Raw genomic sequence first — 18,828 nt, forward strand, 5'->3', positions numbered from 1 at the left:
GCATTTTCTAATAATTATGTTCAAAGATGGGCTGCATCTTTGGAAGTTAACGCCAAAGTTCCAAATATTTTCTATGCAGATACCAGTGAAGGATTTGGAAATGGGGGAGAAAATGAATGTAACAAAAGGTCCTTGTTCAAAGGAAAAAATTAGAATGTCATAGCTCAAAACCAACCCAGTTTGTAAAAGGTTTGATAAGGTAACCATTGAATCCTTCCTGTCTTATTGATACCCAAGGTTTGAACTTGTTGTAGCCTTCCTTCACCTCCAGCATTTACCTTTTTCCTTTCTGTGTTTGTAGTTAAAACTCTTGTTTGTATGCCTGTCTCTAACTACTAGAACCAACTCCTTGCTGGTATTTTCATCAGTTGTACCTCCACTGTCCAGTTTGTTTAGATTGCTAAACTTCCCCCACAGCACTCATTTTTCTTACATCTTTGTCCTTGTTCCTTACTTTATGTCGTAACAGCTCCAGTGTTTTAAGATTACATCTAATGCTTATTTGCCTATCACGAGAACAGACACTGCAACCAGAAAGTATTGCCCCATTCCCCTGGCACATTCCCTCAATCTGCTCCAAAGGGTTGGAAGAACTCCTGGGGCAGATATGGGGGAAATCAACCCACATACTGTTGGAGGACGTCTTTTCTGGCCATCTCCATATCTGCTGCATATTTAGACAGACCCATTGTCTGTCTCCCTGAACTCATAACTGCATGTATTAACCATGATGCCATAGTGCATGCAGAAGGTCCCAGCTGTAGCCTCAGTCTCTTCCTTCTCCAGTTAGAAAACACCTGGGGAGCAAAGCTGACACAGTGGAGAGTAGGTGGGCACCCTTGCAAAGAGACAGTCTACATGGACTGCTGGTCTAATTTAACATAAGGCAGCTTTGTATCATCATATGCAAACTAAATGGATGCCTCAAAGTGCCTTCCATCTTTCTCCTCTTGCAAATCTCCCTCAATTTAGCTGCTTGACCCTGCTTGAGCAACTCCAGCCTGCTCTGATTACCATCACGACAAACACAGGCATTTAGACAAGGACCTGGTCAACTCCGTTTACTTCATAGCACCTGGGATTCTGCTTGAGTGACCTAGCCGTAGGATATTGCTTTCTCTTGGTAAAGGCTTACCTGGCAAATGCAAGTGTCTAAATGTAGTGTATATATAAATGAATTCTTAAATATAAAATATAAATTTCATATAGAACAAAGATAAAATCTCTTTACATTGCTAATTCTCCCAGTGTTCCATTCTAGCAAAGAAAATTAAAAGGTAGGTGTTATGATCACTATGTTCCAGATAATATATAATCCTGCTGGATTATATATTTTGGATTCGGAATGCATTCTCTGTATGGTGTCTTCTGTAAGCTAAGTGCCAAGCCCAGCTTGCTCTGCATTACATCTGATTCACTGAATTAATGTCTGAATCTTGCCTTTATTACTGAATAATTCTCACATCAATATCTGAGAAAAATTCTGGAACTCAAGTGTTGATTTGTGGCAGATTTTTCCTTTGGCAACCAAGTGATTCAAGTTGGTTGTCATGAATGCTTCACATGAGCAGCCTAATTTTCATAGCAAATGGCATATACATCAATCAAGGTGAAATTTAACCTTTCCACTAGCTGTAACATAGAAATATACTTACCACAATTGCTAAAGGTAGGATAGTAAAGCACCTGAGCAACCACCATCAGCTCATTCTATAGCTTATCTGGATTTTAACATCAATTAAATCTTGCTCCTATAAATGTATAAGTATGTGTTCAGTGCATAAAAGTTTAGTACAATTTTTCTTTTTCTTTTTTATGTCACATGAACATGGCAGAATATAGTCCTCCAGTAACAACACTAAGCATTTGCTTTTGACCAGATAGAGGCTAAAACTTGTATGGATGTTCCATATATCTTATCACTCTTGTTGTACCAAGGACATACATAATGGCTACTATTTTTTAAAAGTATATTGACCTTTCAAATATATTTGTAAACTTTAAGTACAAAAATAATTAACTTAAAACTTCTGCATTTAGCTTTCAATTATGAGACAAAACAGAAGATAGTGCCAAACAATTTTTCACATGATATTTCTTAAGAAATATTTACTGAGTGCTGTTAAGGACAGCCATTATGGAGGGCACTCATTCATAGGGTTGCCATAAGTCAGGGACAATTTAATGGCAAATAACAACAATAAATTGATATATCTGCTTTAAAAGCACCCCATTATAGCCAAATCCCTTAGACGTCATTGACTATTTTGCATGTTTGCCGTGAGGATGTTTGTATTATCCCAACAGATACTATACTGTAGTCACCATATTTTGTATATGTAAATCCCAGTGTACAGCTCTCATGGCTTTTACCTCTTTTTAAAAAATGAATGTTCACATTTCTCAGTCTTTTGGTAACAGTCTTGTTAGTCAAGAAACTCAACTGACAGTTGAGACAGTTTGAGTTTTGGCGTCTTCACCTTCCGTACCTTCAGCGCCTGCATCCACTTGGTTCCACTTACCCATACTTTTCAGATTTTCCAGTGTAGATTTGAAAGTGTCTTTGAGGCTTTTCTCCAGGACCCACCCTTCACTCTCACATTCAGGATCTTCTGGATTGGTAATGCTCTCCAGAGAGGTATGCAGCAGCCGCAGTCCTATCATCACCAACATCTAGGTGGAACACACAACGGAACGGAGGTCAACTGATCTAGACTGGTTCAGTACAGACACTCTGTGTCAGCGTTTCCCAATGCTGTGCCCCAGTTCTACTAGGTGGGGCACTTTCTACCACAACATTGAAGACATGTAAAATTTCTGAACTCCTATGTTTGCCTGTATTGATTGTAAAATCATTGCATTATTTAAATCATCTTTAAAGGATATACAATATGTACTTCTAAATGCATTACAGGAAATTAGCAATGTTAAATTCCCAGTCACAGTTTTCCACAGTTCAGTGAGATGTACTGTATTTCTATTCAAATTATAATTATTATTTCCAAATTGACATCTACACATAAACATCAGGACTAAACACTATGCAAATTCACAAGTGGAATTGTGAATTTATGTAAAATGTAAAATACAGGCATGGCACATTGAAAATGGTTGCTTCCGCTCAGAGCATCCATTTTAAGTCCTTGTAAGCCTGAGAGGAATGTTGTACCTCCTGCATGCCCTGGCTGCCCTCTATCTGTCTCCTCTAATTATGTCATCTGATTCTAAAGCTGCCCATTTGGTATTTCAGAAGCAGGTGGGACCTGCCACACAGTGTTGCAGAGAGAAGTGAGGTGAGTTTCTTGAAGTTTAGTCCAGATCTCTGGGACAGAATGGCTTTCAGGAGCAAGGAAACCCACAAACAAAAAAATAGCATGGATTTTCCTCCTCTTTGCAAAAGAGAGCTGTCAGCCCTCCGTGTGAATATTTTATAGGTAAACAGTAGGGCAGGAACACATAGTTCTGGTGAATATTCAAAGCAAAAAAAGTCCTTCTAAATTTTCTCTTTCTGAAATGACCCTGCAGGCCAATTCTCTCTGCACCATCCATTGTCCTCTCCCCACGGTCCCAAGGATGGCCACGTGTCCTCTTTTACAGAGGACTGCACCTACAGCACTCACCGTTCCAGCTAGTTGTAGCTTTCTCCACTAGCGCTGCTCTCAAATCAGGGGCAAAGGTTATATTACTCGAACTATATTTGTTTAAAAATAAGATTGTATCTTAAATCGAACTAGGCCTGGACAGCTCTTTCAATAGATCACACTTTCAGTAAGTGGGACACAAGGCCACCCTCTCAACCATTGTACACTTAGAAAAAAAGCAAAGCTAGTAGAAACAGCAGGATCAATTCACCAGTTGGTTTTCCATTTCATGTCTTGTTACAAATATCAATGCTATGTGATTTGGGGGAAATGTATCAATAGTTCTAGTTGCCTGGTTACTTCTCCAGGTCTCCAAAAATCTGAACACCAGGTTGTCAATAGAACTTGTTATACCTATAACCCAGACCTTTGCTTCATTCTTTTCCCATGCAATGAAGCCTTCCTTAGGATTTAATTGCAAAAAGTTAAGGGAACACATATAAATACCTTTGTGATCACCCTTTGAGGCCCTACACCAGGTGCGCTCACTTTCAGACAGGTCCTTTCAGCAGGGGAGCCCTGCACATGGAACACGCTCTCCCAAGATACTTTTATGATGTCAACAAGCCCATTTTTGGTGCTGAGCAGAAGAATGTATGAAGAGCCCTGCTGGAGCCGACCAATGACCCATCTAAGCCCAGCATTCTGTGCACCCGGTGGTCACCAGTGCTTGGCCCCTTTTTGGTCCATTTTCACAGATAAGGCCGGGCTATTAAAACGGTTTTGTCCCATATGCTGCTTTACTACTTAAAAGTGACATGCACCCTAGTTGGGCATTTCTGGGCATCTTGTGCCCAGAAAACCACCGGGACACCAGTATAAATCAGCATTAAGTCCACAGCTCTAGCCTACCTGCCTCTTTGCCTCCAGTACAAACCTTTTCCCCCTCCAAGGCCCAGCTGAGACCATGGGGAAGCAGCCTGTGTGTGTCTTTCCATGCCAGCTATGAGGGAGCTGGTTAGGGGTTGAGACTGTAGGACTCCAAATAATCTACACTTCTCAGACAATGCCAGGACACCACAGGATGGTATGCTAAGTATATTAGGGCCATACGCTTGTCCTTGATTCTCTTCCAGTCTAATTCTGCTATTGATGTGTGTGGGTTTTTTTTAAGTTTACAACTACTTTCTGCTCTTAACTGTAAGTTGCCTTGAGAATTCTATTTCTTTTGTCTGAATTGTGGCCTCATACATTTATAAATCCATCCATACATATTTCATTTATTCACTTCTCCAATTGCTTGATGTTATTTTTTCACTGCGGTCTGATTGCTTTCTGTCAGTTTTTCATTGCTGGCATTTTATCTGAGAAACCATTTTTGTCTATTTTAGGTAAAACGTCATTTTACATACATCTGTGTGATGCATGGAAGCTAGCTGGAAGGCTTAATAGGGGAATGTTTCAAATATATGATGTGATTTCCTTTTCTGTCCAAAGATAATATGAAGCAGAGTAGCATTTCAGGTCCTGGGGGATTTTGTCAGAGTAAACAAAAATTGCCATTTCTTACTGTGCAATGATGGTTCTCATCATCTCACCTAGGAAAATACATTGTAGAGTTGGAAAAGTTAAGAAAGGGGCAACCAGAACTATCAAGGGGATGGGGTAACTCCCTTATGAGGAAATGTTGCGACATCTGGGGCTGCTTTGCTTAGAAAAAAGACTTCTTAGGGGAAACAAAGCCAAGGCATACAGAAGTATACATGGTATGGATAAATTGGATTTTCTCCCTCTTTCGTAATACTAGACTTTAGCAAGAAGCCAATGGTGGGAGATTCAGACCGAATCAAACCAAGTTCCAATTAGTACAGCAGATAATTTAACTACGGAATCCACTTCCATAAGATGACCAGCAATTTGGACGGCTTTAAAGGGGGATTAGACAAATTCATGGAAATCCATGGCTACTTGTCTAGATACGAAGCACTCCCTCCATTTTCAGGGGAAGCAGCTGAGGGACACCACCTGCTGGAGAATTTGGACAGGAGGGTGCAGTTGCACAAGCGGTCGTCCTGCTTGTGGGTTTTCCCACGGGCAGCCGCTCTGAGAACAAAATGCTGCATGGATGGCATTTAGTTTAGCCTGATCCAGCGTTATGTACTAGCTGCATGCAAGCACTTGGCCAGATGGCCTTGTATGCCTTGATGGGTGGTGTATTCTAGTTAGAGGAGAATGGGGCAGATGCAGAGAATAATGGTTTAGAGAAAAAAGAGCCTCCTTAGGTTATATCTGCTTTTATGCACGGCAGTTGATCATAATCATAAATGATCAGCACTGTTCAACTGATTCTGGGGAAGAAAGTGTTGTTCCTGTACATTTCTGTTCTTCATCATGTCACCTGTGCAGAAACCCACAGGCAAATCCTTTGCATCAAAATCTTCTGAGTATATATAAAATTGGGTTGCATAAACTCTTCCTTGAGGCACATGCCAAGACCTGAGAATGTCCACAACCCTGGTCACTTTTTTTAATCATTCAGAACTTAAGTATGCAAGCGAATATTTATGTCCTGATAGGTAGAAAGCCATCACCCCATCGCTCTTTAACTTCAGCTTTAGTGGATACTGATTTTCTTTTTTTTTTTCAACCTATTCCTCAAACCTTGGTGTATAATTGTATAGTCATTCAAAGGAACGGATACTGAGGATTATTTGGGAGACATAACCAGTTCTTGGAAAAAGTATGGAAAGTGACTGGGAGGATAATCTCCTAAAATGCTGACACCAGTTCTAACATCCTATGGGTCTATAGTCATGACAACCTCCAGAGGAAGGAACTGCCCTGGATGAGCAGTCCCCCTCTCTCCAGAGCAGGAACGGCTGTACTGCATCACAGTGAACCCACTCTGCATGCATGATGGAAGCAATGCTGAGTAACCTCCTTAGGGTTACATCTGCTTTTATAGTACTCCTTGTACTGTAATGCCACTGCTTTTAGAGAGTAGGTGTTTCTGTTCTTTAACTGTAGCCTCAAACGGTTGTGATCCTATAGTTTGGAAGCAGCATGATGCTATAGGATATCAGATGCAACAAACACCAGTTTTTGAGGGTTGTAGAGATTATGAATCCATATTTCTCCCTCTTAATGCTAGACAGGTCCAGGCTCATGGCCTATCAGGTTGGAAGTGAAGAGAGGGCATCCAAAAATACACTAGCACTATCTGAATATGTCATAGACTCTTCAGAAGTATGTTTAGGAAGCATCAGATCCTTCCTGGTTGCTAGTGGAATCACCACTAGTGTGGCAAGAAGCTAGCAGTTGAAAACAAGTGACGTGTTTTCGGAAGTGGCACTTCTGAAGTGGACAGTCAGCAGAGGTTGCAGATGGGCACTCTGCTGACCTGCCGTGATCCAGAAGCAACACTCTTCACTTGTTTCTGGGGTTGCTTTTTCATCTGCGAGCTTTCTGCTGCACAAGTGCTGAGTGGGTTTATAAATACTAAAAAAATGAGTTAAAAGCAAAACAACCCAGCAAATGGTGGGAAATGATGCTTTGCTTGAGCCTCAAGCAAGTTCTAATATCTTGGAGGTGGGGACTGAGGATAATGTGACATGCATAGAAAACCTCCTGTCCTTTTCCACACTCCAGAAAGTTTCTCACCTCTGCACATCAGTGAAGCACTCAGGTGGATGATGAACACTTGGTTCAAATCCCAAGCCCTTGAATATTTTATAGCATCACTGGGAAAAATTGGGGCTGGAGGGTGGGCAGGGTGGTGGTGTAGATGCCCTTTCCTTCCTCTTACAGTATGGAGGCTAGAGGGTTCAACTGCGACCTGGGACAGCCAAGTTCTGGTCCCCACTGGGCCATGGAACTTGCTGGACAACTTTCAACCAAGCAAAAACCTCACCTGTCTCAGAGCTGTGAGGCTAAAATACAGAGAAGGACCATATAAGCCACCCGAGTTCCTTGTAAGAGGAAAAAAAGGTGGGATACCATGGAAGATAGATATATGTATAAACTATTCCCTACACTTACAAGCTCTGAAGAACTCCACTCTAAGGCTCCAGTTGCAAGATGGACATAGCCCTGAATAGGAAGATACTCCGCAATACCTTGTTGTGCATCTCCACTTGTGCCTTATATTACCAATTTTTACACCTCCATGTAGAGAATACTTCTTGAATTGTGGTTCTGAAACAGAGAGAGCTGCAGCCACACCTTTGTATTACCTCAAAAAGCCAGACAAAGAGGACAACAATCCCCATGGAGTTCATCATGCCACTGTAGTACGCAAGCAGAGCTTCCCGGCAGCCACGGTTCCACAGATTGAGCTCTTCTGTTTGATAGTCGTAACTGTAATGTGCTGAGTTGTTGGAGACCTGGTACTGGATGCACGGTCGTGGGGAGCTTGGATTGCAACAGCTGAACGGGACACCGTCCACCAGGTATCTGCCATCTACGTTGCTCTTAATGCGACTGTGAAGAGGCAAAGCACTGTAAGTTATGGTATAACGACTCTACTTATATAGATGGAAGCATAACCACTGGGAGAAATGGATCCAAAATTCAAACTTCCAGTAAGTTTCCCAAAGTCCTCCTGTTCCCATTTACTGCTTGCCTGTTCAGTGACAGTTTAGACAATACAATAAGCCACACTCATGGGTTGAACATTGATTGCTACTGAAAGATGGACTATTGTGTCCTGAGTCAGCTGCACTAAAAAGCTGCTGCTATTGTTGTTTTGTTATTGTTGCTGCTATTACATGGCTTGTTAACAATGAACAACCCATGAAAAGAACCTATGGTTGGTTGTTGAGTTCTGAAATGTGGGTTGTTCATTATGGTTTGTTCTTGTGGCTGGGTTCACATACCCCACAGTTCAGCAATAAACCATATATCAACAACAACCTATACTCAAGCCATACTCAATCCCAGAATATGAATTATCCTGTTTTCTGAATCCAGTCAGTCTCTTAATAAATAACTTGCATATCCTCCTAGAACAACATGTCTTTTGATTTAATCTGATTTCGTATTTAATTACATGAAACAGTTATATTCCTCTAACAGGTCTGATTCAGAATAGTGCCCTGCTTTCTTACTACTAGTACAGACGCAAATACCTACTCACTCGTAAGCATGAAATTAAAGAATAGCAAACCCTTGTTCATTAACTACTTGAATTATTTAATTCCTGAAGAGGAACTAAACTGTTAAATAGGGCAAAATGTTTAATCAGTCTCTTTGATCAATTCTACAGTGCAATACACCAATTTTTCATGAGTAGCTTTTTCAAAAAAATACAATTAGTTGTAAAAACTAGAAAATGGGGAACACTATCTTCAAAGAGCTACTTCTAATTTTCACATGGAAGAGAAGACTTCTCCTAAACTTGTTCATGCCTACATCACATGCATGCTTCACCTAAAACCAACACTTTTGCTTCAGAGCTATTTTTTTAAATCATATACAAAATTGTGTATATTTTGAAATTTTGGAATGAAAATTTGAGGCTTGGATCTAGAGCAGTGTTGTCTGAATCTGACTTCTCCACCCCTGCAGTACATTAGGCAAACTCCATGAATGGAGTGGGATCTGACAAACAGGCCAAGGAAGAAAGACAGGATAGCCAACACACCTTCCTTGAGCAAGAAGAGATTTTCATATGAGATCCTATTCAGACTTACTGTCCTGGCTGTTCTTGTCCTCTCTTTCCAAGCAGACCAGACCAGGATAAAACCTTTCTAACTAAAACACTTGATCACGTTAGAGCTGATCAACTAGGCTGGCCGTGTAGTGCAAAAGAAGAGGACTGCAGAAGTCAATACAAAAAGAAAAAGGCAATGTTAGAATACTGGCCTTTCCAGAAATGCAGCTTCGCTGTAAGAAGCTGACTCCAAACTGAATAACTCTCCTTCTTTCAAAACAGAAAAGAGCAAGCCACACTTGCTCAAGCGGGTCCTCCTGCTTAAGAGTCAACTCTTGGAGTGATTGAAGCTTGGCAACTGCTCTACCCTTTTAACTTGATATGGAGTCCTCAGATTAATCATATTAGGTAAGCCCTTCTCCCTATTAACATACTCAATAAACTTTTGCGCAGAGCTTGAAACTAGCTTATTCTCAGTGACTTCTTAACTTCTCTGTGGATCCGTTGGGCTTTGAAATTTCAGCTGAGGATTCTGGGCCCATCTGCTTGTCTGGCTCAAAATCTGATACCACAACCTTTGAAAGATCCTTTATAGGAGGACTGGGCCTAATCCTTATACTTACCTGAGTGTAAGCCCCATGAGCTCAGTGGGGACCTACTTCTGAATAAACAGTAAATGGTAACAAAAATAAGTCCTCTGGCTTCTTCAGGAGACAAGTGTGGTTTCTCTGGGGACCTCACAGTAACTAAGGACACAATCCTATGTATGTTTAGACAGAAAGAAGTCCAACAATTCCCAGTGTTCCCTAGCCTGCATGGCTGCCATCTAAACATTTAAAGGTAATGTTTTGTCCAACTTAAACTTTACATAGTTTAATCATCAGGGTGCATATGGCTATCCTAGTAATTTATTTATTGGATTTGTATGCCGCCCTATAGCAGGAAGGCTTTCTGAGCAACTCACAGTGCCATCATAAACAATAATACAGATAATAATAGAAAATACAGATAAAATAGATGACAATAATAACTAAAGCCATAAAACATAATAAAATAAAATTCTATTCTGTCTACACAAGAACCTTGTAGGAGAGTTGCCAAAGTCACCAGTGAATGTAGTGGCTGAACAGGGCACTGAACCCAGTAAGTCTCCTCAGTCAAATGGGACAACTGCACTACAGGTTTCTGTAAATTTTGTACCAGTTTAACTGTCAAGACTTTTCCTAAAGAGCCACAGTTTGGTAACAGTACTGGGAATTCTCTGCTTGGGAGCTTTAGTTCTCTTCACAGGAAGGTTTGTTTGTTTTTTGTTCAGTTCCTATCCTGCCTTTCCATGAAAAAGGTGCTCAAGGACATTTAAAACAGTAAAATACAACATGACATTCAAAATAGAAAAGCAACTCAGAACATATCAACAAACTTACAAGTAAACTTATTTCAGCAAGTCACTAATTAAATTAGATTACAGGTCAAAAGCCTGCTTGGATCAGAATGTTATTGCCTGCTGATGAAAGGAAATCAAAGATGGAAGTAGACTAAAGGGGAAGGTATAATTTAGTGTCCTGCAATAGCAGGGGGTTGGACCTGAAGGCCCCTTCCACCTCTATGATTCTATGATCTCCCTTGGCAGAGAGCTCAGGCCTGGGTGCAGTCACCAAGAAGGCCCTGTCTTGCATTCCCCCAAGAGCGCCCCTGATGAGTGCAGCACTCTGAGAGAGGCGTCTCCCAACCATCTGAAAACTTGGCCAGGCTCATTAAACCAGTCTGTGAAGTAGATTCAAGTTTAGTTCAAAAGGATATTTTGAAATAACTGATACACAATAACTGCTTTTAAAATCAGCAGACACGTGACTACAGAATATACTAATACAGCACAGAACAGAGTGAGCCCCCAGCAGAGTGTTCTGTAGCAGCTGGCCAGAAACCCTGGCTAGGAAAATAAAGGCATGTCCTAGAATACCAGAGAATAAGGATCCATGGCTTTACTTTACCAGATGACCCTGCATCTATTTGCAAAGCCCAAAACATTGCCCACAAACAGCCTAGCCTGACCTCCATTCTTGAAAATGTTAAGTTTCAAATTAATTCCGGCCTGTTGCGCTGAATCAGACTATTCTTAAATACATGGCACACTTCTAGAATCACTTTTTTGGTTTCTTCATTAAAAATAAAACTGTTCTTAACCTTTTAGGCTAGGCTTCCCCCTTCAGGTATGCTGCACTCCAACTGCCAGCATCTCTTGACTTTGTAACCCAACACATCTGGAGGTAGTGGATACATTTTAAATGATCCACTTTCTGTATTTAAAAAATATATATAATACATGCATACAATTCTTTCTTTCAAGCACAAGATGGGATCTATGTAGTGTTTCTCATGAATTGAGAATTGAGTTCAATATCAGTATTTGCTGCACTGCTGCAACAGCATTGGTTGTAAGAAGATCCTAAACCAGACCTACTGATGCCCAGTTACTGGGCCTTCAATATTTTTTATGCCCCCCCTGCTTTTAAGCACAACACAGTCTTGTTTTTCTCCTCATGCATGGCCATTCTTGCTGTGGAAGGATTAAGATCAAGCACACAAATCTTCAGGTAGTGCTTACAAGGTGAACATCTCATTAAGTTCTCTCTAATAGTTATTTATGTCAAAGAGTAGTTCTTCCAGTGAAACCATCACATAATTTCAACAAAGAAACACTTGACATATCAGGGTACAAAAAATGTCATTATAGAAATGCATATATCAATATTATAACTGACTTCTACAAGACTGCAATACTCTGACCAGAACAAACATGACCAAAGAAACCCCAAAGCAAAGTGTCAGAAATCAAGCAAAGCAATCATGGTTTGCTGTCCTGAAGGCAATATTTCATATTACTGAATGAAGATACACAATTACAACTATTAAAAAATACAGTTATTAGTTGCTCTGCTGAGTGTTTTAATGCCAATTTAAAGAATTAATATATTTAAAATATCAAGCTTTAGCTCTTGTACTGCAGTCCTACTGCCCACAGGCACTAATCCAAGGAAAATCAGTCAAGCTTAAATTACACTGAAACTAAATGGGATTTCATTCATTCATTCATTCATTCATTTCAATGAAATTGTCCTGTTGGTTTCAGTGTGGCCAGCAGAGCAATCCTATACAAGTCCATTCAGAAGTAAGTCCCACTGAGTTCATGCCACTTACTCATATGTTAGGGGGCACCGGTTTGGAGACCAACTTACTTTGGATTGGAGCCTTATTGCCTAGGGGACATGTATTCAAGAAATCCATCGTCAGTGAGAGTTTTGGACTGTGCCTAAAGTTGCAATCCTATACATATTTAGACAGAAAAAAAACCCTAAAATTCCCAGAATTCCCCAGTCAGTCTTTTGCCCATCTAAACATGCCTAGGATTGTACCCTAACTGACCTGGAAATGAATGTCTTCTTATAGTCATGTCCTTGTCATTACTGGATTCTCTGAGTTATAGCATGATTTAGTGTCTAGGAAAAATTTTCATCTCACAATTAATCTATGTTTGTTTGTCTTGACGATCCCTATTCATTTAGTCTTTCTGGGCACCATCCATAAGTCATGTCTGGAGAAGTTCCACTGAAATGAATACTGCTTGTGCACCTGCAGGACCATACCCAATAATCTTATTTTAAACAAAGAATAAGAGATTACCATCCAATTATTAAACTAAAACTATCACTGAGGAGTCAAATTTGATATATATCAGTATAAGTAAATGAAACCCAGGCACTCTTGCTGTCATCTCTTCTGGCAAAGCCACTGCTCTTGTCAATGGGGCACTTACAGCAACAAGCATTTTTTATGATTATTTCTGACCTTTAATCTCAAACCTCCTTTATGTGATCAGATATGATAAGCCACATTCCTTTAGCATAGGAATGAAAATCCTGAGAGCTGGGATTGCTTTAAACATTCTGAAATTTCTAGTGATTGACTGATTATCATTCAGCAATTCCCTTCATTTGTTTCCAACTTCTCTTACTACAGGATGGGGACTGTGGTAAGCCCTTGCCAAGCTCAAGGGGATCACCTGCTAATTCTGCTAATTCACTGCAACGTATAACCACGTAAAGCATCCAAATGCTAGACAGCACTTGTTAGACTTAAATACAGATTTTGTCTCCAAGGAAATGGGGCAGGCAGACTGCTGTCTCTACTTTCAGGAATAATTATTGTATCTCTTTTAAAAGTGTATGTTTTAATTCTGCCATAAAGGCAGCTATGCAGGGCCCAGATCCATATGGGAAGTGGAGTGCATAGGAATGATTTAACACTTTCTTTCCTGCACCCTATTAAATCTACACCTCTCTTATTTGTCAGATTAATCAAATGAAGAATCTATTTGACTTCCCTTTAGTTTTTACCTGAAATAATTTATTGGAGAGATATTAAAATGATTGTGTTAGATTTTTAATATCTATCTATCTATCTATCTATCTATCTATCAAAAGTGCTTATGTTAAGCAAGACCAAGAAGAGCTGTGCAACCTTGCTGTAATGGAATAAAATAAAAGGGTCAACGAGAACTAGTGTTTTCAGGATCTTATGGTCAAATAAAAGGAAAATAGTGATTTCAGACTGCATGCAGTTTTTTCACAGCTTTATAATTCCATCTATCCATCCAGCTGAGAAAGCCAATCATAATCACAACATGACTTAAGGTGGAAAAAATAAAGGTGAGAACAAAATTATCTAGCATAATATTCTCATACACAGCCAATAGGAACAAATGGGAGCTGCATAAGCTATAGTATAAGTCAGTGCTAAATGTTCTGGATAATGCTCTAATAAAGTAACCTCTTTGGTAGCTTGAAATGCTAGTCTTTTTTTTTATTGTCATTAAACATCCTCATTATAAGCCCTAGAGTTCCTCTAGCTTACCATTCACAATAAAGCTTTTTAAAAGCAGAATGAGCTGGAAAAAATTAACCAAAAGTTTGGGAAAAGAAATGTTTTTATACAGAGCTTCACAACAGGCATAAAATGAATTTTAGACAATACTGTTGAGTTGCAGTTGAAAGACAAACACAGTTCAGTGTCAATAAAATTCTGTTGGGTTACTCACTCTTTCACTTCCTTGGAGCTAAAATCCAAGTATCGGTTGCTGATCCACTGAATTTCAAACCAGTCTCTAAAACCATTGTTTCCACAACACTTGAACTCAATCTGGAGCATATCAATGGTCTTCTTCATGAAGCATCTTCCAGGTGTATCTGTATCTCGATAGAACTTCATCCCGTTTTTTAGCCCGTTTGCTAATGTACTTTCCAGAGAGCCCCTCATCAGAAAGCAAGTAAGAGCAATGAAAAAAATGAAGACATTAAAAAACAAGCACAACACTATGTAAAGTTTCACAAGAGGCTTCCACTTCGCAAATTTAGCAGGATCCAGAGAATCATAGCATATCTTGCCTGCAAGACCATTGAATACACAGGCTAGTAGACCCACCAAAATCAAGGAATTCGGCACAAAGTGGCTTTCAGAATTGTCCATCACTTCACTTCGCTTTCTGAGCTCAATTTTCAGGAACAATCCCATTGAAAAAACAATGATCCCAGCAAACACTGAAACCCAATTCATGAGCCATAGTCCTTGGGCTAGCTTTACTCTTTTCTTCTGGTTGAACTTGACTTTCATCACAGCCATTTTAGCAATGTGTGCTGCACCAAGAAGCTACAAAATTAATTCTTTCTTTTTTTTTTCTGGAAAGGGAACACCACCATTCAGTCCTTGAAGATTCTAAATGTTGTACCTCGAACCGAGCCATTGTTTGACCCATCCATCTTGTTTAATCTGAAGTTGGAGAGATGTCAGCAAATTTTCTGAGGAGCAAAATTAACAAATATCACATTAAGAAAAAATGATTTTTCGTAAAAAGCATGAACAAGTATTTCTGATGCCCCCTTCCATGCAAAGGAGAAACAGCTTCAAAGTTTCAAATGATTAAAGCTGGATCTACAATGCGTCATTCCAATACTAATCAGTGTAATCCAATTTAGAGAAATCTCTGCTAACAGATGAACAATGAAAATAATCCCTCATTTTACTATTTAGTGGATTTTTGCTTTCACATGCATTACAGTGCAATTGAAAACCTAGGTATAAAAATACCCCATACCTAGATTCTTTCTGGAAGAAAACTAGAGACTGATCAAAATCTGTATCAGAGAAGTTAATATATACTGACATTACAGGTTTCTCCAAGCCAGTAAGACCGTGTGGCTACTTATCCTGTGTCACTCACCTTGCATGACGTTCTTTGGCTTATGTGTTTTTCTGGGTAGAATTAAGGCCACATTTTCATTTAACTAAAACCTAAGTTAGTTTGGAAAACAAGATACATGTTTCCCAACTTTGACAACTGGAACTACACTAAAGCATCAGGGAAACAATCATGACCAAACATTTTTTCTAAAAATACTGGCTTGTGTCATGAGCAGCTTACGGGCTAATTAAGTTGGGCCAACAGTGGAGCAGGACTTTCTGAAGTTATAAAAAACCTTTTGTATAATGCAACACCAAGGAGGTGGTTGTCCCACTGACTACAGAGGGAATCTCTGTTTCAACGTCACTAGAATATGAGTGTCATTTATAGACATTGAAAATCTCAATAACATGTTGATATTGGATATAGAACCCAAACTATAGTATAATAATAAACATGAATGTGCCAATGTTATGGACAAATATGCATAATTGGTGCACCAGCAGTTGTTTTTCTACTGTATATCAATGCGAAAGAAGTGCTTGTTTAGGTTTTAAGTGTCCCTGATGCAATTATTATTTGTAAGAAATTATATGAGCTTATTATTTGTTTCATCTCCTAGTGCTTATTCCATAGCAATGGGAAATATTATCAGCAAGACATCTGTGAAATACATTTAATGGTGCCAAGACACTTTTCAAAATCTGCAACAGGTATTACATAAAAATGAATGGAAAATGAAAATGTATCTTGGGCAGCAAATGAAAAGGACCACTGATCTTCAAAAACTGAATTATTGTAAGAGAAGCTGCCCTCTTGGTTGATTTTCTGTCTCCATGGAAAAATGATAAAGAGGGGACATATCTCTGCTTCACCTAGTGGATATTGATGAAACTGCAAGGAACACATAAGGAATAAGATAGTATCATTTAGCTGATTAATTAATATTAAAAGAGTGACACATTTGGCTTTTGTCAGCAGGGGTGTTCTACTGTTACGTATGCTGACTTTAAATTCCAACATGGAAGTTTGGGACAAGGTATCTTATTAGATGATAACATCCATGTTAGTGGGCTTCTGATTGCATGCTTATAAAACTGCCCTTATTACAATTAGCAAAAAGCAGTTACCTTGGTAAAATCATCCATGTACAAGTCAAGGTAATGAATGGCAAACCTACCAATGAATAATATGTATAATGAGGGTTACCAATTTGTTGGGAAGTGCTTAGGTAGGAACTTCCCGGTATTCAGAGAATGTACTGTATGTCCCTTCAGGTGTTTGAAAAAATGTTTTGTGCTTCTGATAGTGGAAGAATCACAATTTAGGACAGATGTTACAAATATAATTATCTGGAATAATCTCCCCATGGTGAACAGCAAGCAGCTATGGTTTGCCTTGGGCCATCTCACTCAGAAATAAACCTGCCAGATTTTCCCGGGGTTAAAAACCCAACATCAAGGTCAAGTCTAGTAGATGTGTAGTTTCTCGCCATTGTCTGGGAGACCATAGGTCAGAGCCCGGCATCACACATCGTTCACAGATCGGGTTGACAGCCTTTCCCTGAAGGTACAACTACACTGAGAAAAAGGTGTGTTGGGGGAAAGGGAAGAGGCTTGGGCCACAGAGTTCTATCAAGTCCTTCCCTCCCCTAAAGCGGGATGGCTGAAGTTTCCTAGATAGAATGAAGGTGTGGCAGTGGTGGAGATCCCCGTTACCACCTCTCTTGGCTTGCATCCAAGTTTGGAGGTTTATGAAAGTCTGATGAGAGGGGTGATAGGATTGCATCTTTAGCATACAGTACTAGTTTTGGTTTCCTATACTATACCATACTATAACATCAATGGTCACCTACTTTTTCTTGGGTACTCTTCATAGCAGACTGGAGCTGAACATGATTTGTAGTACATCACACAGTAGGTAGTTTCTACAATAGTTTCTCTACAAGCATGACATCTCAGCAGAACCAATTAATACAGAAAGCCCAAACTTGCATTCTTTAAAGGTTGAGCCTCATTCTCATACAGATTTTTAGAAACTATTTTCTTTTTGATATGACAAAACGCAAGCTAGTTTTTATCACATCTTGATTAAAATTTGGTAGGTACAAGAGGAAGGCCCATAAGGCAGATGAAATTTAGTTGACTCCCTGTGGGATAGAGTTGTTCGTCACAGAAGCATCACAGTGAATGAGGATCAGTTAGGGACAAATGGTAACAAGAGCACAAATAGCTATTTCAGCAATTTGGACAGTAACCAGTTTCTCACTAGAAGCAGCAATATTGGCTCTTTGAAATGGACGCATAAAATATACTTTTTATATTACAGAAGAACTAACAGTAGTGTAGTTACTCTACAAAGAAGCACGCTGAAGCAGGGGGGCAAGCCCAAGCTGGTCTTCCACCAGTCTGTCTACTACCTTGGCTGTATAGCTGCTTTTTTAAAGCAAGAGCATGGAACCTAGTGCCTTCTAAATGTTTTGTACTACAACTCCCATAACTTCCAGCCAGCATGGGCAATGATTAAGGATTATGGCAGTTGTAATTCAAAAGAACAAGCCTCTTTTCTAAAATTAATGAGTCTTTCTACAACCAAAGCTATCCTGCCATGATGACAAGCATAATGTACTTAAATATCACAATGATTCCTAGTGCTCTGTGCCTGCTTAGAAAGGCTACACTACAGCCTGTTTTCCAATGGTTGGTCATTTCCAGAAATTCAATCCTCTTGATAATTTTAATTTTATATTATTATGTTCGTAACTCAGTGTATTTTTTGTATTTTTGTATTTAATGGTAATTTTTATGTTCTATTGTATTTCAATGTATTTTATTGTGTTGTAAGCCGCCCCGAGGCTTTGGCAAGGGGCGGCATAGAAATGTTATAATAATAGTAATAATTTTCTCAAGGCTTGCTACTTTAACACATTTTAACTTAATGAAAACATTTTAACAGGCTTGCTTTTCCTGCTACAAAAGGTTGCATATTGCAGAATTATTTTTTCTATAAATGTACGAGTCTGCCAGGGTGTGGTCAAACTAGCCACCTTTCCAACATCCGAAGCACTGAGTCATTTGTTGTTGTTAGTTGTGAAGTCGTATTCTACCCATCGTGACCCCATGGACAACATTCCTCCAGGCCTTCCTGTCCTCCACCATCCCCCGGAGTCTACTTAAGCTCACACCAACTGCTTCAGTGACTCCATCTAGTCACCTCATTCTCTGTTGTCCCCTTCTTCTTTTGCCATCTATTGTTCCCAGCATTAGGCTCTTCTCCAGGGAGTCCTTCCTTCTCATTAGGTGGCCAAAGTATTTGAGTTTCATCTTCAGTATCTGGCCTTCTAAAGAGCAGTCAGGGTTGAG

The 18,828-nt window shown here is 39.6% G+C and overlaps 1 protein-coding gene across 1 annotated transcript; it reads right to left on the bottom strand.

Moving 5' to 3' along the window:
• Positions 1 to 2,439: 2,439 nt before the first annotated feature.
• Positions 2,440 to 14,907, bottom strand: PRPH2 (peripherin 2). Its single transcript, XM_044429299.1, has 3 exons — positions 14,327 to 14,907; positions 7,814 to 8,060; positions 2,440 to 2,673 (listed from the first exon to the last, which is right to left on the bottom strand). The coding sequence occupies exons 1-3, from the start codon at positions 14,905 to 14,907 to the stop codon at positions 2,440 to 2,442; spliced, it is 1,062 nt and encodes a 353-aa protein (XP_044285234.1).
• Positions 14,908 to 18,828: the final 3,921 nt, after the last annotated feature.

This window comes from Varanus komodoensis, unplaced genomic scaffold (genome assembly GCF_004798865.1).
Source record: "Varanus komodoensis strain SLA01 unplaced genomic scaffold, ASM479886v1 scaffold2, whole genome shotgun sequence".
NCBI lineage: Eukaryota > Metazoa > Chordata > Lepidosauria > Squamata > Varanidae > Varanus > Varanus komodoensis.